This window comes from Triturus cristatus, chromosome 11, assembly GCF_964204655.1.
Source record: "Triturus cristatus chromosome 11, aTriCri1.1, whole genome shotgun sequence".
Lineage (NCBI taxonomy): Eukaryota > Metazoa > Chordata > Amphibia > Caudata > Salamandridae > Triturus > Triturus cristatus.
The window spans coordinates 187306588-187328601 of record NC_140594.1 but is presented as its reverse complement, the minus strand read 5'-3'; the positions used below and the strand labels follow the sequence as shown (position 1 = coordinate 187328601).

The 22014-nt window shown below is 48.1% G+C and overlaps 1 protein-coding gene across 2 annotated transcripts in view; it reads left to right on the top strand.

Annotated features, from left to right (window-relative positions):
- The window catches only part of HECTD4 (HECT domain E3 ubiquitin protein ligase 4), a 2430065-nt gene that overhangs the window by 755312 nt on the left and 1652739 nt on the right, over window positions 1-22014 (top strand). For both annotated transcript variants that reach the window (XM_085634374.1, XM_085634373.1), the window contains exons 40-41: window positions 4891-4972; window positions 17009-17211. In XM_085634374.1, coding sequence (XP_085490500.1) covers window positions 4891-4972; window positions 17009-17211 — 285 coding nt within the window. The remainder of the gene's footprint in view (window positions 1-4890; window positions 4973-17008; window positions 17212-22014) is intronic.

Sequence of the window (22014 nt, the reverse complement as noted above, 5' to 3'; positions counted from 1 at the left end):
AGACAATTAGTTATCGATTCCTTACCTTAGAATTACCCCCAGGCGTCAGACTGGATCCGGAGAATTTTTCTCAGCAGTACCCCTGCGTGTCGAAAGGTGGCGTCGGTCAGCTCCGCGTTCGGGGTTGACGTCGTAGTCACCGGGATGATGTCGCAATAGCTACATAGACGCCGCCCTCGTGCGCTGACGTCAGTTCTTTCTTTTTCTGCACCACCAGCGCAGATCCGGAGAGTGCAGTACCTCCAGTCACTTTTTGACTGACTATTTGGCAACTTTTGTCGACACAGTTTTTGAGTCTTCTACTCCTGGTGCACGTCAGGGATGCCCGGTTTCAAGGCTTGCGGCTCCTGTAGCCGATTGATGTTGGATCCTCACCGTGCATGCTTGTTTTGCCTGGTGCGCGACCACGACCCCAAGTCATGCTCCGACTGTCGGACCATGAATCCGAAGTGTTTGTGGGAGCGGTCCCGAAAGCTTCTCGAGGCCAGGCAGTCAGCCCTGCGCCTTTCGAGGTCCCGGTCGCGTGGGAGGTCGCCATGAATCCGAAGTCTTTGTGGGAGCGGTCCCCAAAGCTTCTCGAGGCCAGGCAGTCAATCCCTGCGCCGTTCGAGGTCCTGGTCGCGTGGGAGGTCGAGGAGCCACCACCACCAGTCTTCTTCCAAGTCTTCGCACTCCTCAGGTAAGTCGAAGCACAAGAAGAAGTCGAAGAAGCATCGTCGCTCTTCGACTTCTCCCCGTCGGTCGGCCAACGCGATGAGGGATGCGGCTGGTGCCCCTCCCGCTGCTCCGCATGTGGAGCCCAAAGAGTCCACAACAGCCCCCTCTGCAGCAGCCTCCAACCCCGCCTAGTCTGACCTTTCAGGGCCACCAATCGCCAGTGGGCGGCAGTATTCGCCATCACCTTTGCAAATAGTCCAATGGGGCTACTCCCTCGCCATCGAGACTACCCCCTCCATCCATGCCACCTCAGTACCATCGCATGTCGGAGGATCATCTGGCCCTTCTCCTATAGGAAGTTTTGGCACTCTTGGCCAAGTGAGCTATCGAGTGAATTCCTGTCCCAGAAGTAGGTCGTAGTTGCTATTCCCACTACTTTTTTGTGCCCAAGAAAGACAAAGGCTTGTGTCTTATCTTGGATCTCCGGAACGTCAACTGCTTCCTCCGGAAGGAGAAGTTCAAAATGTTGACGCTAAGTCAGGTGCTGTCTGCCCTCGACCCTGGAGACTGGATGGTAGCGTTGGACTTGCAGGACACTTATTTTCACATCCCCGTCCTGCCGGCCCGGCGGCGTTACCCACGGTTCACGGTATGCCACGAGCACTTTCAGTTTACCGTGCTCCCCTTTGGCCTTACCAGTGACCCTCGGGTGTTCACGAAAGTGATGGCGGTGACCACAGCTCCTCTGCGCAAATCAGGGGTTCCAGTCTTCCCCTATCTCGACGACTGGCTGTTGAAGGTGGGCTCGCCCCAGGCTGTCGTCTCCCATCTCCAGGCTACGGCAGACCTCCTGCATTCGCTGGGGTACTCCGTCAACATGCCGAAGTCACACCTGACTCCCACTCCGAAGCTCCTCTTCATCAGAGTGGTTCTGGACACAACGCACTTTTGGGCTTATCCTCCCGAACAGCGAATCCGGGATATTCGGACTATGATTCTGATCTTTCAGCCTCTATCCCGGGTTTCGGTCAGAATGACCCTGAGGCTGCTGGGCCTCATGTCCTCCTGCATCCAGCTGGTGGATCATGCCAGGTGGCATATGCGGACTCTGCAGTGGGACCTGAAATTCCAGTGGGCACAGCATCAGGGGAATCTGTCAGATTGCGTTCAGATCTCGAAGGGCACTGCACATCAATTGTAGTGGTGGCTAATGAACCGGGATTGGGTCAACGGCAGATCCCTCTCCCTTCCCCAACTGGAGTTCACAGTGGTGACACATGCATCACTGCTGGGATGGGGCGGCCACATGGGAGAGGTGGAGATCAGAGGCCTCTGGTCTCCGACGGACTCCGGGCTCCACATCAACCTTCTGGAGCTTCGTGCAATCCATCTTCCACTAAAAGCATTCCTTCCCTCTATCCGGGGAAGAGTAGTGCAGGTGCGCATGGACAACACCACCGCCATGTGGTACTGAAACAAACAGGGTGGGGTCGTGGACCCTTTGTCAGGAGGCTCTCTGCCTCTGGACATGGCTGGAACATCAGGACATATCCCTGGTGGTTCAACACCTGGCAGGTTCATTGAACGCCAGGGCGGATGAACTCAGCCGCAGGTGCATGATGGATCACAAATGGCGTCTTCATTCGGAGGTAGCGCAAGGTCTCTTTCAGCAGTGGGGAGAGCCTTGGTTAGATCTATTTGTCACCGAAGAGAATGTGCAATGTCAGCAATTCTGCGCATTGGAATTTCCAAGGCGGCACTCGCTAGGCAACGCTTTTCATCACAAGTGGAGTTGCGGTCTTCTATACGCCTTTCTGCCTATACCACTTCTGCCCAGAGCGCTGAAGATCAAGCGTGACTGGGCCCAAGTCATTCTTGTGGCTTCAGATTGGGCACAAAGAGTCTGGTTTCCGAGCTGTTACATATGGCGATCGATCCTCCTTTCCGACTTCCTCTTCGGGAGGATCTCCTGTCACAGCAGCAGGGGACAGTCCTCAACCTGAACCTCTCCACCTCCTTGCGTGGAGATTGAGCGGCGACAGTTGACAGCCTTTTACCTTCCTCTCGAAGTCTGTAATGTAATCTTGACAGCCAGGCCTGCAGATGGAACAAATTTGTGGCATGATGGACAGCAAAGGCTGTGGATCCTCATTCTGCCCCTCTTTCTGAGGTACTCTTGTTCGTCCTTTCTTTGGCCCAGCAGGGTTAGGGCTATCTTTCAGCCTTTCTTACGCTTCCTGATCAGCCTTCTCTTTTCAAGTCCCCTGTTGTAAATCGCTTCCTTAAGGGCATTACTCATCTTTTCCCTCCTGTTCCCTTAGTAATGCGTCAGTGGGACTTAAACTTGGTTCTTACCTATCTCATGTGCGCTCCCTTTGAGCCGCTTCATAACTGTCCTCTCAGACTTCTTACTTTAAAGACTGTCTTTCTGGTTGCCATCACCTCTGCTCGCAGTGTGAGTGAGCTTCAAGCTCTTTCTTCCAAGCCTCCCTTTCTGGCTGTTCATCCGGACAAGGTAGTCCTCAGAACTAGACCTTACTTTCTTCCTAAGGTAGTTACTTCCTTTCACATTGGTCAAACCATCACTTTCCCCACCTTCTTTCTGCCTTCGCATCCTTCTAAGGAGGAAGAGAGGCTCCACCGTCTGGATCCAAAAAGTGTGCTTTCCTTTTATTTGGACCACACCAAACAATTCCGGGTGGATGACCAGCTCTTTGTTGGCTACATGGGCACCAAGAAAGGTCGGGCAATGCACAAACGGACCATCTCTAGGTAGGTTGTTTTTTGCATCAAAGCTTGCTACTCTTTGGCAAAGTAGGAGCCTCCACTGGGACTGAGCACCCATTCCACCAGGGCGACTGCAGCTACCACTGCTTTGGGGCGGTGAGTCCCCCGCAATGACATCTGTCAGGGAGCTACGTGGGCATCTCTGCACACGTTCACCAAACACTACTGCCTGGAAGCCAAGTCCGGCGAAACGGCTTCTTTGGCTGTTCTGTTCTTCAGGTCTTTCTGGTGTGAACTTAATTCGCACACCCACCTCCGGGGTTGGTATTAGTGGGGTGTCTATTCTAAGGTAAGGAATCGATAACTAATTGTCTCTTTCAGATGAACAAGTTACTTACCTTCGGTAACGATATATCTGTAAGAGACATAGATTAGTTATAGATTCCTTACCGCCCCACCCATCCTCCCCATTCTGCAAACTGATTTCTAGGGTCAGGGAATTCCTTTCAGGGCCCTAGTTTCTGTGCACCAGTGGTCAGTGTCTTTCATGGCTCTGCGCTTCTGGCGTGGAATGTCGTGTAAAAGAACTGATGTAGGTGCGCGATGGTGGCGTCTAAGTAGCTGGCGGGACCTTATCCCGGCGACTACGACGCCAACGACGAACGCGGAGCCGGCCGATGCCACCTTCCGACGCGCAGGGGTACTGCTGACAAAAAATTATCCGGATCCAGTCTGGCGCCTGGGGGTAAATCTAGGGTAAGGAATCTAAAACTAACCTATGTTTCTTACAGATATATTGTTACCGAAGGTAAGTAACTTGTTCGTTAGGCCTGTAAATTGCTTGGGGCAGATGAAAGAATGGTAAATTTTGAAAGGTTTTATTGAACATTTTGAGGCAATGGGAAAAATTGAGTATCCGGTATTTAATGAAAATACTGCTTCATTTTGAATGTGAAATAGCATAGATTTGTGTGGCTTTGAAAGTAAATGGAATTTAGTAGAGAAGAGAAAAAAGGTTGGTTGCAGTTAATTTTGAGATTGGTGGGGATTTAGATTGGTGTATCTGAGGAACATCAGCAGGGCCTTTAAACATCTTAAATTTTCCTTTAAGTCTTCTAAACAAACCCGTTGTAGGATTAGAAGGAAAAACGCATTAATCCCTTTCTTTAAAATGAAAAACTTGCTTCCACCAAGGAAGTGAGATAGCGAAGGTTAATCTGATTTTAAAAAGAGAGGGTAACCAAGCAAAGAAAGTAGTGTTGGGTAGGATATAAAAGACCACAGTTAAAAGATTGTCTGGGAAAAGAAGGGGGCCATAACCTGTTCCATGCCTGTATGCCCAAATCTTGTCATTAAACATCTGACCTCTGCTTCCCTGAAGTAAATGTTCAAGAGTCAATGAAATACGGCTTTATTTTATTTCAATTGTGCATATTCTCTAAAGAAAGCTGCTGAAACTAATAGCTATGATAACAGTTTTAATTCCATTTTCCTTCGTATTTTCAGTAGCACAGAAGGACGACCTTTCCGCCTGGGTACTGGTGCCAATATGGAGAAAGTGGTGAAGATGGACCGAGACATGACCAAGGTAGGCAGGCATAAGGCACACCAATGTATTATATATGTGTAGGAGGCTGGCTTAGTATATTGTGCTTACTTATGTAAGTATAGCACCCTGCACTAATCCAGACAACTCTTATGGTGATTTAAGTGGTCTTAACCTAAGAAAGCACTCTAATTTGTAGCTGTGGAGAGCAGCCTTCAGGCTTAGTCCAGAAAGAGTGTAAAACAGTTTGTTTTACCAGTACTTAATCTTATGGTATAGGTTAGGTGAAAAAGAACCACACAGTGTAGTTATAAAAATATGTATGTATTATAAACACTCGCACATTGCAATATCTACTAACCGGAGATATATACATAATACAGACAAATGCTTTGGAAATAGAACACGTAAGTAGCACAAATACACAGTGGTCTCCAGGGGGAGACCAAACCATATACTAAAATAGTGGAATGCGAACCATGACCTAAGTCGAGAATGGACCTAGAAGACTTAGCAGATTCGGGGACCCAAGGAACCAACCAAGGTGACTATCTATGAACCCCACAGAGGCTGTGTGCAGAGTGGGAACATGACAGCGTACTCAGTGCAAGTCAATGGGTCTGTCGCAGTTTTTTTAAAGAAAAGAACCCTTCCCAGCGGACCCTGAAGACGCCCCGTGGAAGATGGAAGCTTGGAGAGTCACCCCACCCATGGATACCCCAGAAACCAGGACACCTACACCAGAAAAGCCGGACGCATAGGTGCGAAGTGACGTCGGAAACCACTGTAGACCACAATGGGGGACTTCAGAAAGGGTGCCGCTGTCGAAGAAAGGGAAAGAGTCCAGTAGAACCCAACGGTGGATTCGAAATGAGAGATACCTGCAAGCATAGGGGACTGAGTCTATGCCACACAGGAGTGACCAGGAGGCACGAAAGACGAATGCCCACCGATGTCGAGATGCAGGAGAGTTGACGGTGACCTTGAAGTTGCAGCTGTGCGGACCAGGCAACATTGTAGAAGACCAGGAGCTGTTCACGAGCTGTCCCACATTCGGATGTCAAGAGCAAAGGGGTCAGTGTCCGGCAAGGGCACCAACAGCCTTGGCGACGGCAACCAGTGTAGTCGTCGAAGAAGGTGCAGGGTCCAAGTGACTTACCACGAGCAGGTAAGTCAGAGCCGGCCCCGAGCAAGCAGGGGAGCCCACTGGAGTCAAAGGAGACCCTTGAGAGGACCCACGGGTCAAAGGCACTGAAGTTGCAAGAGGACCTCAAGCAGCTCACCAAAGGATGAAGGCCCACGGTGCAAAGGATGTAGTGCAGGTGAAGATCTTGACCACACGGGAATGCTTAAGGCTAGAGATTCTTTGAGCTCGAAGATCTCTGGAGGGTAGAGTCAAGAAGCCTTGTGAACAGCAAGTCGACACGGTGTGCAGGGGTACTGCTCCAGCAGTTCCGACGAGGAATACTGACTCTGAACTTGCTGTGAAGACAGTGCAGGCCTTGAGGGAGTTGCAGAACCACCACCTGTGTTGCTGAACTTTTCGTAGTCCGTAGGAGCTCAGGAGCAGCAGACCAGTCAGCTTCATTGCGGTGCCTTCCGCTGCAAGGGAGTGCCTCCTTCACTCCATGGGAGATTCCTTTGGGTGTCTTGGATGTCCACAGGCCTTGTGAAGAACCTGTATGGAGCACAGATGTTGCAGAAGACTGGCAGGACGACGAGACCAGGAGCAGCAGGAGTCTTCCTAGTTGCAGTCTCGGTTTCCAAAGCGAAGTCCAAAGTGCCCAGACAGTTGAAGTTGAAGTGGTTTCGGATCCAAATCTTGTCCCATGACTAATCTAGAGAACCACCTGCAGGTAAGCCCTTAACTACCCCTAAGAAAGGGTTGGGACAATTCAGGTGTCCCTCCCAGAGGAGGGGCTGGACAGTGAGGAGGATACTTCCATGCCCTGTGTCCAGTTTTGCGCTAGAGCAGGAGCCAACGGCTACCTCAACTGGTTTCAACTGGAGTATGCAAGGAGGGCACCAAATGTGCCCTTCAAAGCAGTCTAATCATGCTGGCAAGTGCCCCCACCCTGTCCCAATACACTAAGTCTTGTCTGGGCTGTGGTCACACCTCCCTGTGACAGGAAAACTATTGTCCTGCCTTCCCCTGCTTGACCTTGGCTCAGCAGCAGTAGGGCAGAGTCATGTCTCGGGTCGGCAGCAGCCATAGTTTGCGTCCGGGTCTAGAAGGCTGGTACTGGGAGCACTGAGGGCCTCCCGGAGGAGCTTTACAGTGGATGGATCCATACCTCCTGCACCGTTTACGGTGTGGGGGTATGATTCATGGAATCATACTTCTCATGGAATCATACTTCTCATGGAATCATACCTCACACACCGATTAGGGTTTGGAGGTTTTGATTTCAACATGTTTGATACCAAACATGACAGGGTTCGTTACAGCCAGTTTAGAGATAGCCATTGCGTAATGACGCATGGCCACTCTGTGTATCGTAATTGCTGATGCACTCACAATCTGGGAGAATGGACTCCGAGGGTCGTAGGGGTGTTCTGATCATGCAGGGGCACCATCACACCTATAACCGAGCACCCTGCCTTCAGGATTGAAAGGCCTGCCTTAGGGGTAACTTATAGGTTTTATGTGCAGTGACCAGAGATATAGTGAATCCTATATCTGTTATAAGTGGTGCTAGCACCAGCTTACATAGGCTGCAATGGCGGGCTTGTAGTCACAATTTGAGTGGGCTCCCATGGGTGGTATAATACATGCTTCAGCCCATGGGAGACCCCTGGTGTACCTATGCCCTTGGTACTTTAGTACCATATACTAAGGACTTACAAGGGTACACCAGTAGCCAATCTGGAGTTTACCCAAGTACTCACCATGTCCAATTAGGGAAGAAGCACAGAGACTGGGGTCCTGATTAGCAGGATCCCAGTCAGACTAGTCAGAAAAACATTGCAACACCAGGCAAAAAGTGGTGGTAACCATGCAGAAGGATCCTACCTTCCAACGATATGGGATAAAGGATCGCCTGCCGTACAGAACAAAGATATTGCAGGTCACTGAGGAGATCTGTGACCGTATAGAAGTACAAGGCTCCCTCTTGGAAATGAATTACGCCTAGAGTAGAGCTCGGGGCTCATGTTTGCCTTCCTGCCGCTTCCTCTCCTGCCCCAAGTTAAGAAGCCGATCAGAAATGACAGGCCAGTAGAGTGCAGTAAACCTCTAATTCCTTCCTTACAAAAATAAACACATTTGACAGACTTAAATGCAGCAACTGGTTTTTGTGATGTGTAGAAGTGCTTCCAGGAGTGTAGTTGTGATAAAACAAACATCACATTGGATTGCGTCATTCAAGAAATAATTTCTCATCATCTGTTACCTTCTGGGAGTCCTAGAACCTAAGCTAGGAAATTATGGGAAATAAATTGTCATGTGACAAAGTGCTTCTTTGTTACCGGAGTGTCGTCATAGTTTATCTTTCTTGTTACACTGAGCAGCAAAAGAGGACCACTCGAGCACCATGCTTTTCACAATTAACAAACTTGTCATCATACAGTTCAGTGATGAACATCTTGCTTCTTGCCTTAGTCCAGTCCATGTTAGACTAGGGGAACGCTATCTGAAAGAATGCCCCAGAAAAACTTCTTAGCCACTTGCAGCTGAACTGAAACACAGCTGCTTGTCTGGTTCTTGTACACACTAGATGACACCACATTAAATCAATTATAAGAGAGCTACGTTGGCTTCCTAGCCACAACAAGGTGTTTTTAAGGCTATGGTTAATGTTCACAGAGCAATCTATCAGGTCACATCTGCCTTAATGGCTTCCAAATTCACCTGGTGTAAGTCATCTAGTCATCTCCGCTCAGGTCAACACTTCCTTCTCACTATTTCTAAAGAGCAGACTCTCACTTTTTGGAACATATTATTTTCCATTGTTGTTTACAGAGCATGGAACCTGCTATCTTTGATCTTACATAGTCAGTCTTCTTTGCTTCAGTGTTGGAAGCTACTAAATACTTTTTTATTCAACTAGTATTGTTACAGCTCTCAGTGTAACAAGAAAGTTATATGCCAGCGCCAAGAACCTTAATAAGTAAATTGCACTCAACAATACCTATAACATAACCTAACACAAAAGTCATAAAACATGCTTGTGACAGGCTTAAGCTGTGATTTTCCAAAGATAAATAATGAGCAAAGGGATAATGTTGGCCATAAGAAGGTTGGAAGGACAGAGCTTTTTCTGTCTTTGTATTGTATTGTAATTAAATTTATAACGGCGCACAGCTACCCACCATGGGGTCTCCCGGCGCCAAGGATGGAAAAGGTCAGAACTGAGATTGCTGTTTATTGAGGGAAGAGCCAAGTTTTCAGGCTCCTACGGAACTGTGTAAAAGTGGGTTCCAATTGTAAAGAGACAGGAAGAGAGTTCCAAAGCTTAGGGGCAAGGTGAGAGAAGGAGCGCCCGCCCATTCTAACCAGTCTAAATCTGGGGATCACATAGTTACCCTGAGAAGCTGATCTAAGGGACCGGGAAGGGGCATAGGGATAAACAAGTGATCACAGATACAGAGGTGCCAGGCCTTGTTTGATTTTAAACATAAAACAGAGAGCCTTGAATTTAATACGGCTCTCTATACGCAGCCAATGTAAGTCCCGCAGACAGGGAGAGATGGAAGATCTCTTAGGGACCTTGCAAAGGAGCCGGGCGGCAGAATTTTGCACCAACTGGAGCTTCTTTCGTACCTCCTGGCTACTACCCAGATAAAGTACATTACCATAGTCAAGGCGAGAGGTGACAAGTGCCTGGACCACAGTACGTCCAGTTGAAACAGGAAGCAGCCAGAGGATTTTTCGAAGCCACCTTAAGATGGTAAAACAGGTGGCTGCAATACTGACCACTTGTTGACGCATTGATAGAGAATCGTCCAGCAGGAAGCCCAGATTGCGTACATGCGTAACCGGTTGGGGTACACTCTTTGTTTGAGGATAAAGAAAAAATAATCTGCGTGTCGTCCGCATAAGAATAGAGGGATAGCCCCGCATCCTTCACAATCGAGGCCAGGGGTCGCACGTAGATGTTAAAAAGCATAGGGCTTAACGTGGACCCCTGGGGAACCCCATAAGCTGATGCGCGAATAGAGGAGGAGCAACTAGATGAGCAGACCTGAAATGAGCGCTGACACAAAAACGAGGCTAGCCAGGTCAGAGTGGACCCCGCCACCCCAGCATTTTTTAGTGCGGTGAGAAGAATAGAATGGGACACCGTATCAAAGGCGGCGCTCAAATCAAGCAGGATCAGCGCCATGGTTTCGCCTTGATCCAAACGAGCACGTAGAGTCTCTGTAACCCCCAGTAGGGCAGTTTCCGTAGAGAAATGAGTGCGGAAGCCTGACTGAGAAGAATGGAGATAGCCTGTTGCCTCCACATGGGCAGTCAGATGAGTGTTAACATGTTTCTCCAGGATTTTTGAGAACATGGGTAGCAGGGAAATAGGCCGAAAATTAGCAAACATTTTAGGATCCGCCCCAGGTTTTTTCAGAAGAGGGATCACCATAGCCCTCTTCCATTCTACGGAAACAGTAGATTCCCGAAGAGAGGCGTTAAGCAATTCTTGGACCACCAGGAGGGGAGCAGGTGCGAGCTGGCCAAGAATGGCAGTAGGCATAGGATCTAGAGGGGAACCAGATTTTACCTTAGAAAGGCAAAGGCGGAAAGACTCTCGATCCAATAGAGGCCAGTCAGAGATCACTTCCTTGGGAGAAAGAGTCTCACCATGAATAATGGGAGAAGGCTCACTCCTGGGCAGCGGCAAGCTAGCTGCCAGGGAATGATGGATAGTTTCAACTTTGGTGGTAAAAAAGTCAGTGATCTCTTTGCATTGGGATTCCTCAAGTATCGGGGGGCAGGGGAGGTGTCCGCCCCTGCCAGCTTCTTTATCATAGAGAAAAGAGCCTTAGGGCGATTACTGGCCTTAGAAATAGAGTCAGAAATAAAAATCCCTTTCGTTTTCCTGCAGGCTAGGTGATAGTGTTTTAGAGCTAACCTATAAGTTGATTTACTATCTGATGAGTAGGTTTTCCTCCAACACCTTTCCAGGTGTTTACACTTAGACTTAATTATTTTCAGGTCCTGCGTGAACCAAGGGGCAGGGGGCAAGTGCACAAGGGGACGTCTAGTGCATAAAGGAAGATGGTGATCAATCGTAGATGACAGCCACTGTGACACCTCCAAGTTCAGAGAGGACACAGGAAGAGAGGTATCAGGGCATGTAGATATCAACTCGGCATTGAACTTGTCCAAGTTCAGTTTAGACCATGCTCTGTACCTAACAGGATTGAGGGGCAAGGCTGGTGTGACAACACTGTCTGAAGTTAGGCTGAATTGAACGGCAAAGTGGTCCGACCAAATAAGGGGGAGGGGCGGGATACTACAATCAAGCAAAGTATTAGATTGAACAGGGTCAAGTAAGTGTCCAGCCTGATGGGTAGGTCCTCGATTACATAAAACTAGATTGATTGCCTCACAGTCAGCAAGGAACGTTTTGCTCAGGTTGTTATGAGCGTCTTCTAGATGAAGATTGAGATCTCCTATGATGATGAAATTTGCAGCCTTCAAAACATAAGGAGCTATCTGCTCTGAGAATGAAGAGAGCCAATGGGTGGGTTTATCTGGGGACGATAAAGAAGAATACCCGATAGTCAGGTGAGGTGAGAGTGCTAATGTAAACAGCCCGGCTTCACAGTCGGGGAATGGCAGAGCTTCTAGCCGGCATGTGTAGATGTTTTTAAATATGATTGCAATCCCTCCACCTTTCCCAGGGCTTCGGTCTCTTCTCAATATTACATAGCCAGGCGGAAGGGCACTGGCCACATCCGCGCAGGAACTAGAGTGGAGCCAAGTTTCTGTAAGAAACAGTGCATCCTGGTTGAGCAGTGCTTAAAAGATCAAATATATGTTCCTTATTCTTAGGGATGGACCTGCAATTAATACTCCAAAATTTAAAAATGGAGCTTACTGACACAGATGAGGCTTTTATTGTGAAGGATTCAGATTGAGCCTTGCCTCTGATACAACTAAATGTGAAATCACAGCCTGTGCATTTAGCCAGAGATCTAATTGACAAGTCAAGGGGTGTACAAGCGCATTCCTTACCCCGTAGCTGGTACAGTTCAGTAGCAGAGTATTCGCGACGTGAACTGCTATCCCGCTCATCAAGAACATTATTACTGGCCGCGGGGCGTGGACGCGCGCAGACGGGCTTGCCTCTGGCGCGCCAATGGTGCGCCCGCTGCGCGCGAGCGCTGCACGCTTGCATCCGGTTGTTCTTTCCTTCTGTTCAGGTTGAAGTCCCTTTCATTTGTCATTTGTCATGAAAATCCAAGGTTGGTAACTTCTAAATTACTCCTGGCACCAATCAGTGAGGCAGAAATTCTGTTGCCGCCCTTTTATTTTACTTATTAACAGCACACAGTTGCATTTTAGCAAATTTGGGCTATATGGCCTCTGTACATGCTATGTATCTAGCACATATGTATTTAGCACTTAGAAACCTTAACTCCTTCCCAATATGAAAAGGATATATTTCACTGCTTCTTCCTAGTAGGTAAATGCCCGCATCCAGGAATTCACTGATGATGGTTGATTTTTCAAAGTGGTGCGGCTTAAGGGACTGATGTTATGTGTTTTACAGTTGTAATTTCAGAAATTTGCTAAATCGAAGTGTTTGCGACTGTAGAATACATTTTTACTGTGTACTAATCCCGTTTTAGGAGTTGGTATAGTGTTTGACTCCTAAATGGGAATATAAATAGGAATTAATTGGAAGTTTGGAAGTGGCCTGCTGTAGTCGACCCATCCACATTGTGTATCAGTATGAGATGTATAATGTTTTGCAACTGTAATCTGGTTGCAAAACATGGACAAATTACTGACTGCCGAATTGGGGTGGCAACCCATTTGCAAAGTGGCCCCTTGCCCTTTGTGAATATAAAAAAAAAAAATGTTTGTTGCATTGAGCCTTTTGCGATGTCCATTAGAAACAATTTGGAGATACTGGGTATTCCCTTTGGAGGAGAGGACCACAGAATTTCACTTTTATCGGACAATGTTCTCCTCACACTGGCAGAACCGTCTCGATCCCTTTCAGCATTGGAAATTGAACTAGCTAAATTCGAGGGGGTGTTTGGCTTTAAGGCGAATTTAGATAAATCCTATGTTCTTAATCTCACCTTGCCAGACGATGATGCACCAACACTTCGGTCTCAGTCCCCCCTGCAATGGACTAGCCACTCTCTTCATTATCTGGGAATCCAGTTGACCCCACGGGTGGAGGAGCTGTATAAAGCCAACTTTCCAACGGCCCTCCGTCAAATTGAGAAAGACCTCCAACGATGGAAGCCCCTATTTATTTCTTGGCTTGGTCGCATTCATGCTATTAAGATGACGCTACTACCCAGATTATTATATTTATTTCAAGCCCTACCTATCGATCTTGATGCCACCTTTCTCCCTAAAATTAAATCATTATTTACACAGTTCATCTGGCAGCAGGGGCGGTCTCGCTTATCCTTGACATCTTGCGATGCCCGAGCGCTAAAGGAGGAGTGAGATTGCCAGATATTGGCCTGTATTACAAAGCTACTCAACTGCGAATTGTGACAGACTGGTTTAAAAAGGAATCAGGGAAACATTGGCTCAATATTGATAGGGGAGTGGCGGGGAGCACAATATGGGAATCTAATTGTGAAGGCCAAGAAAGACCGTCATACGAATGCATACATCAGCACCCCTACCCGCACCGTTCTGAAAGTTTGGTACTGTTTCAGGGGGCGAGGGATGGACCACGTTCCCCTCCTCATACACCCCGATCCACTTTAACCCGGCCTCTCCTCCAGCTCCTCATGAAGGCCCATTTGACGCCTGGAGAGAAGGTGGCTGACTCATGCTTGACCATCTGTTCCACAACCACAACATCCTCACTTTTGATAGTTGCAGACGAGACTTCCACTTACAACCAGAGGAACACTTTCACTACCTTGAACTGAGACACTGGGCACTCACCCCCCCACATACACGAACAGGCCACAAGGGAGAAAACGGGATTCGAGAAGTATGTTAGGACGGTGGGCTCCATGAGAGTAGTGATCTCTTTTCTCTATAACTATTTGCTCTCCAACACACATTCAGCCCAACCCCGTTACATGTCTATGTGGGAGGGTATACTGCAACGCTATATTCAGGACAGAGATTGTATGGCACTCTGTCCGATATATCAAAGTTCAATCACTCCCTAGAACTTAGAGAAGCACTACCCGAACACGGCTGACCGCTGTTGGAGGGGTTGTGGATAACTGGGGGGTTTCCAACATATCTGGCGGGATTGCCCCACCATCCGCCCCTTTTGGGAGGAAATTCTGGCCCAAATTAAAACTGTCCTGGGGTACCCTATACCGACCACCATGGAGGGAATCCTTCTAGGCCTTCGTGTTCCCACCCTAGAACATCAGACCAGGGCAGATAAAGCCATTATGTGGACCTGTATAGGTGCGGCGAAGGTAACAATCGCGGCAGCCCTGAAGAAGAAAACAGCTCCTTCCCTCTCTTTATGGCACTCACGACTATGGAAAATCCTTTGCTTGGAAAGGATAGCGGACATATTCCGCGACGATTACAAAAGTTTTGAATATAAATTGGGTCCCTTAGTTGCCTTTCTTACAGGGCCTGCCTTTAGGGGTATGCCCCCCCTCGATCAGAGACCTGCATCTATTCCAATTTTAAAATACTACATTTATGCCCCGCCGAACATACATTGCTCTTCCACAATGTCACCACCGACCACCTAGTTATTGGAGGGAGGGGGGAGGCTTGGGATTTGGAGAGGGTTTTTTTCGTTTCAATCGGTTAGATTATGATTTTTCCTCAAAGAACCTGCCCAGTTGGAAGGCCCGACTGTAAGCCGGTCACGGCACAATGGTTCTCGACCAGCTACTTGGGGGACTATGCCATGCTGTACCCGGTACCTTTTTTATGAAACTGTACGGCTTAATGTGGACTCTCCTTCAGAAGACGGGTACAGCAGAGCAGGAATCACATCAACGCCCTCCACCTGGCTACCTTGTGATAATGTGTATTACATTTTGTGAAACTACTACTGTGATTTTTGTGACCCTAACTATGTCTGTTTTACAAAATGCCAATAAACATATGTTTGAAAAAAAATGAAAAACAAGTTTGTTGAGGAAAAGGTAGTGGATATGGGGGATCACTCCCAACGCTTAAAGAAAAAGTAAACTATGTCCTGTTTTCTTTAAGGAAAATAGGCTACACTTAGAAAAATATGAACTTTATTTAAAAGCTGTCACAAATATTGTGGTCTGCTGACCAGGGCAGGCTACCATCCCTGTGATTGTGACGAGTTGTGGTGAGTTGCAAATTGCACTCCACCTATTGAATATTCTTTAGTCAGGGCGGACTGTGACTCACTACATTTCTTCATTCTGCGCAGTAACCTATTCATCCATAGGTTGGTTTGCAAATTCAGAATCTGTTTGCAAACTTATGGTGCAGAATTTGCAAACACTTTTTGCAAATGGACTCTTCGTACATTAGGCTCCTAAATCTCCTGCACAAAATGCACTGAGCAAGTCGGAGAACAGGAAATTCTAACTACCAGTTGAGTAGATCCTGGGAGAGGAGTTTTGGCTGTTCAAATTGTTGAAAATCATTTTTTTTTTAATGAGCAATATAGTGTATTTTCAGTAAAATTGTAACATAAATTTGCAAAGAGAGGTATAAATCAGCAAAGGGTACTCATGAAATATAATCACCAAAACTCAATGAGAATGTTCCACAGATAGCAGAGGCATTTTAAATCTTCAGGTTTTATATATACTGTGTGCCTGTTGCTCCCCCCCCCCCCACACTCCTGTCAAGTGCAACCCCCTAAACATTCATTGCCTGCAGTGATTGTACATTTACCTGTATCTTGACTGCATGTTATGTATTGAAAACCCTACTCAAAGCTGAGAGTTTATTGGTAGTCCTTTGATAAGTGTACCTTTGGTCACTTTTGCAAGGTGATAGATAGATAGATAGATAGATAGATAGATAGATAGATAGATAGATAGATAGATAGATAGATAGAGAGACTTTATTTCGATTTTGATTCAAACCATAAAAGTATGCATATAAACATCACAGTTAAAAACAAATGTTAAATAGTGCCATAAATCATGTAAAGGATTTCACCAAAACCGTACAATAAATTCATAATCAATAATATGCAAATAGCGCAAAATATAGTATAGTCCATTACACCGCTACTCTAGTTAAGCACAACTTGAAGCGCCCATTGTGCATTCATACTCTTGATGTGACTCTGTATTCAGACCAGGTTATGCTCTATGTGGAGCCCTGCGAAACCTAGTCTTTTATGGTGGGAAAATACCTGTATTTGCACAGGTGTAAGTGGCCCACTCCTGGATGCTCATAAGAGTGGTGAGAGTCCACACTTGGTTACAAATGGGGGAACATGAGCCATTACCTGACGTTATTCAGTTGGCATCCAAGTCCCCTTGTGCAATATGTATGGTATGTTACAAAGAATTGAGCATTTTCTCATTTTCTCTTTTAACTGTTTTTTCTTACCTTTTTTGCTATGTATTTTCTGATTAACTTTGTCTTTTGTCTGGCATTCTCTATTGGTGGGGGTTATGATGGGGGGGGGGGCTATTCCACTGCAACAAGAGGGGTGGTGGAATGTTAGTCCTGGGATGCTTATGTGTAGACTTTTCTGTGACAGAAAAATTCTATAAAAATAATTGAATCCTAAAGTTTTCTAGTTTGGCCTTTTCAATTCACTTGCAAAAGTAATACCTGTGCACAATTATTTTGAAAGAAGTCCCTGGTTTGAATTCAACAGTATTACACGTAAATTCAAATATATTTTGAGTACACGTTTCCTTTGATATGCAATTAATTGTGATTTTTGTTTGTGCATTTTCTCCATTAATAATTGGATTGCTGCATAAATGCATACGTTACTTTCTTTGTTTTTTCAGACTGGCTGCTGTGAAGTTATTACAGAGGAAGCTGTGGCAGCTCTTCGAAAAGCAACCAAGTGGGCACAGTCTGGCCTAATTGTTAGTGTTGGACCACCAGTCGAGATGATCAGCCAAGAGGCAGCAAGTGGTATTTCAACCGGCGACAAAAAGAAAACTGCCCAAACATCCATTTGCAGGGAAAGAAATTCTGAACTTGCCAGGTAGACACTTTTGAAGGGTTAGTTAGCCTTTCTTTATTGCATTAAATCAAGAGCCACGCATTACTGCCATTGCTCTGAAATCAGTGCTCTAAAAGGTGTGTAGGTCTGAGCACTTGCTCTGTGAGAAGTCGGAAGACGTAGACCGTCCTATGAGCCTGAGCTGTCAGTCCTATAATGACCATGCACAAAATGAGCACAATTCTGCTATATGTATGTATATCTATCTATCTATCTATCTATCTATCTATCTATCTATCTATCTATCTATCTATCTATCTATCTATCTATCTATCTATCTATCTATCTATCTATCTATCTATCTATCTATCCTATTGGCGACTGCCAGGTAAAATATGTATATTGATTCTTGTACAGATGAACGTAGCTACAGAACAATGGAGTGCATATCGATTTGTGGGCTGATAAGATGTGCAGCAGTATAAATTACAAGGATACAATTCAGCATTTATCACAAGATCTCTGCTGCTGTTCATTGTGATATAAACAACTCTTAGAGTCGGATTTTTAATGAGGTCAAAATCAGCTCCTATCATCTAATGCAATATATTAAATATATGTGTTGGGTCAGCAGACAGTGGACACTTTGGCCATTCTCAGTAAGTTTAACGAATTTCAGTCCTCACCTGCACTTTGAGTTTGCTGTAGGATCAAGAAGGAAGGGAGACAAACTAAAAGAAAGACTACCTCCATGCTGTGTGAATGACTTCATCTTTGTTCAGTATCCATGCTTCTAATGGATACTTCCACCACCAGATTCCTCACCTCTTGAATCTACTTCAGGCACCAAACTGGATCCTTATTATTTGCAATATCTCTCATGAGCTGAGAGGTGGAGCCATGACGCTGTCTCTACACTGGCACCTCTTCCGCAGTTCCGTTATGGAGCAATATCTAGCACCACCCGGCGGTCCTATGTCAGTTCAGTTTTTTCGGTCCCCTTCTTTCTGGATCTGATTGCTCTTTCCATTAGTTTTCTTCAGTTTTGTGAGGTTTCCAGTGCTGTTTCAGTTTTTAGACATTCAGGTTCTTGTCATTGCCTGAGAGTCCAGCTTCTGAATAGATCCTGGCTTGTTTAGGAGAGCCCAGGTAACTTGGTAGGATATCCTATGGATCGAGTCGGCCATTGGAATGGTAGTTATCCAGTTTTTCTTGAGAGGTGTCCTTCTAGTTCAACATCTTCTCTGGCTCTGGAGCAAGTTGTCTGGCCAGATGGGCCATCCCAAGACTGTAATCTCAATGTCATGTTCAGATTCCTACCCTACTGGTCAGTGGCATTGGCGTCGGTGTCCGTCTCTGTTCCAGTACCATGCCTTGTGCTGCTGGACTGACTCCTGCCTTTTCTGGCAAATGGCACTGACCCCACTCAGTTTGTGGTATTTACCCAGGCTTTGTTGGCTAGATTCTGGCTCCCAACAGAATCCTTTGATGTCCCTTTGGGCTCCATGTGGCTTCAGGATTGGTGTCGACCACACTGCCAGTGGCCATATCCTGGTAATGGCTGGTTTTGGACTGTTTTGCTCAGCTCCAACCAAGTTTCATCTCATCTTGATCTCAAAGCCCTTAATAGTTTGGAAGCTGTAGCTATCCTATAAAGACTTCTAGCCACAGATTCTTTACCTTAGAATATCCTCAGGCATCAGACTTGATCTGGAAGATTTTTGGGCAGCATCCTTATGTTCTGTAGCTTGTGTCTGCAGTGACGTGTACGTTACCTATATAGGCATCACCCTGGCAGACTGACACAAGTTCTATACTTTCCGCCTCAGATAGCAATGATCTGGTCTGTGCTACCCCAAGTAATTTTGTATCTGATAGAGACATCTAGCCACAGATTCCTTAACATAGAATTATCCGAAAGGCGTCAGACTGGATCCGGAAATTTTTTGCAGCAGCACCTTTGCGCGCCGGGCGACGGCGCCACACAACCCCGCCCTGACGGCCACGGATGTGACATCAGCGAGATCATATAAGTCCCTCCCTGCGTGCTGACGTCAGTTTCCTTCTTTTCCTCGTGCGGATCCGGAGTAAGCCGTCCCTCTGGCCTGTTTTCAGGCCCCTTTTGACGATGTTTGCGTCTGGAACAGTGTGCAATGCCTTCATGCTTTAAGACGTGTGCCTCCTGTTCGCGGGAAATGTCCGCGACAGACCCACACCTTATCTGCATGTAGTGCCTGGGCGAACACCATGACTCAACGGATTGCGACGCCTGCCAACAATTCTAGCTGAAGTCCTGGCAGGAGCGCCGGATGAAGCTACTTTCGGCTCGCCTGTTCTGGTCGGAGTCGTCATGGCCCCCGGCCTCCTTTTCGGCGGTAGATCCCGGTAGCAGAGGGTTCCGTTTACGGCGTCGGTCGCCGTCTGGTTCCCGTGTGTGTCGCTCGCCCGTCCCTGGTAAGTCCTGGCGCCAGTCGCCGAGGTTATCGACCTCCCTTCCTCCTGTTGTAGGGGGGCACTAGTTCCCGGACTTCTCCGGACGTGCGCCTCCGAGAGTCTGCCCCCCCCCCCATCTGCCATTTCCTGGCGTGGGGGGACTCGGACCCAGATGGCAGCTTATGCTACGGCCCTGCAGGCCTCCCTTGGGTCCCCTCCTCTCCCTGGGGCGTCCTCGGACCCCCCGCTGCATGTGGGGTCTCCGGTGGACTCGCCGGTGGGTTCGCCCCCGGAGCAGACTGAGCACCTTGCGTCAGGAGATGGAGATATGGCGTTGTCACGGTGCGGCCCGGCTGGGTCCCCCTCTTCGGGCCATAGCACCCCTAACACGTCGCATAGTCCAGTGGGGCTCCCTCTGGCGTCGCAGGTGGTCGCTGATGTTAGCAGCTCGTCTCAGAGTCCCCATCGGCCCTACGGACAGGCGGCTGCCTTTTCAGAGGCCGAGCCGGTCCGGCGCCATAGACTTGCCTCCCCGGCTTCGCTCCTTACTTCTGAGCCTGTTGTGGTTGAGACCGAGTCGCGCTGGACGAGACAGAGACAGAGTTGGAGCCGGACGAGGCCGAGTCGGCGCCGTCCGTGGACGCCCTGGCGTCGCCTCGACGACAGTACATCAACTCCTCTCTGGGAGGTCGGCGCCGGATCATCAACTCGTCTCCGGAGGCCTCCGGGGACAGTTCGACGTCACCCGATGTCCGTCGACGCCGGATCCGTCTTTGCCTCTACCCTCCTTGGAGTTTGTGGCTCCGGCAGACTCTGCGCCTCCTCAAGAGCCCCTTCAGGACCCTCAATCGTCCATGAGGCTTCCTCCCTGTGGACATTGGTCTGCTTCTCCTTTCATCGGACAATCCCCTTGGAGTGGGCGGCTCAGCTTGCAGCCCTCACCCATGGATGAGTTACTGTCCCCTCCTCGGAGGGCTACCGAGGCTGGTGTTGCCTTTGTGAGGGTTGTTTCTATGGATGCCCGCATTCTGCGAATGCAGCCCTCTTCAGTTCCCCTGCCTGTTGACCCACTGTTGGATGTTCTCCACCACGGTTTGGGGAATGTAGAGCCACTTCTACCTTTCAAAGCCTCCCTTTATGATGCAATTCTGGGGACCTGGGCTCGGCTGGCGTAGGGTGATCTGGTGGCTCGTTCCATCCTGCACCACCACCACCCTGCCCCGAACGATTCGGTTTGCTTGTTTGTTCATCTGGACATTCAGGGGCTCGTTCTGCAAGCTGCCTTTCCTTCCTTGCCTCCGGTGTTCCTTCCACCCTCCCGGGAGTCTAGATGGCTGGAGTCGTGGGGTCGTAATATTTTTGCCTCCACTAGCGCGGCTCTTCGCTCCCTCAGTACGGTGTGTGTGTTGGCTCGGGCTACTTCTGCCCTTTGGGACTCTGCCGAGTCTCTTATCTCTTCGACCTCTGAGGGCGCTCGTGCTGACCTCTGTCATATCCGTGATGGAAGTGACCTGGCAGAATTTACTATCCGGTCTGCCCTGGATATCTCAGACTCCTTAGACCAGGCTATGGCCGGTTCCGTTGCATTACGACGCCATGCTTGGTTGTGGGATGGCGTCTTCCCGGAGAATATTCGGGAGCGCCTTGTTGACCTGCCTTTTGATGGGGTCCTATTGTTTAATACCCACACCAACTCAGCTGCTATAGCGCCCGCAGCTGCGCTCGCCCTTTCTATATATCCTGCATGCTGATGACCACCGGTCCTATATACCCGTTTTTCGGGGAGCAGTTGGGTGCCTTGTGCTCAGGTTTGCCAACGTTCTACACAGCGGCTTTCTTCTTTGGCACGCATTATACTACACTTTGGTGCATTTTCATGCTGCTTCTGCAACAAGGGTTCCCATTGGTTCCGCTCCCTGGGGTGAGCCTCCTCTTCTAGATGCTCTTCTTCTTGGGGGTCTTGTCTGTCCCGTTCATGTACTGAACAGTCCCTCTCTTCTGTGGGGGTGCTTTTATCCTCCCAGTCAGAGGGGTGGTTCCAGAGCTCTGAGGTTGTTCTCCACAGCTCTGCGTGCACTTATTCATGGTTCCTATAGGCACCTTTTTGACTCGGATGACACACCCTTTGGATGTGTCTTTTTTCCTTCAGGTTTCACCCTTATCTGTGTCTGGTGTGCCTGTGGGACAGTTCCTCTTCTGGGGGTCATTCCGGGTGCTGCGCGCTGCCTCTCTGTCTCTCTTTGGGTGCGTTCTTCCCCTTGGCCTTTAAGTTGCCTTGTTGGGCAGTCCCTTAATCGTCATAGCCACGCCACTTGCTTTGTCTCCGTAGCTGTCTGCTACGTGCATGTTCCTCGTTGTGGTCCGCCTCGGTGTTCTTCAGCGGCTTGCAGTCCGACCCTTTTGCTTTCTCGT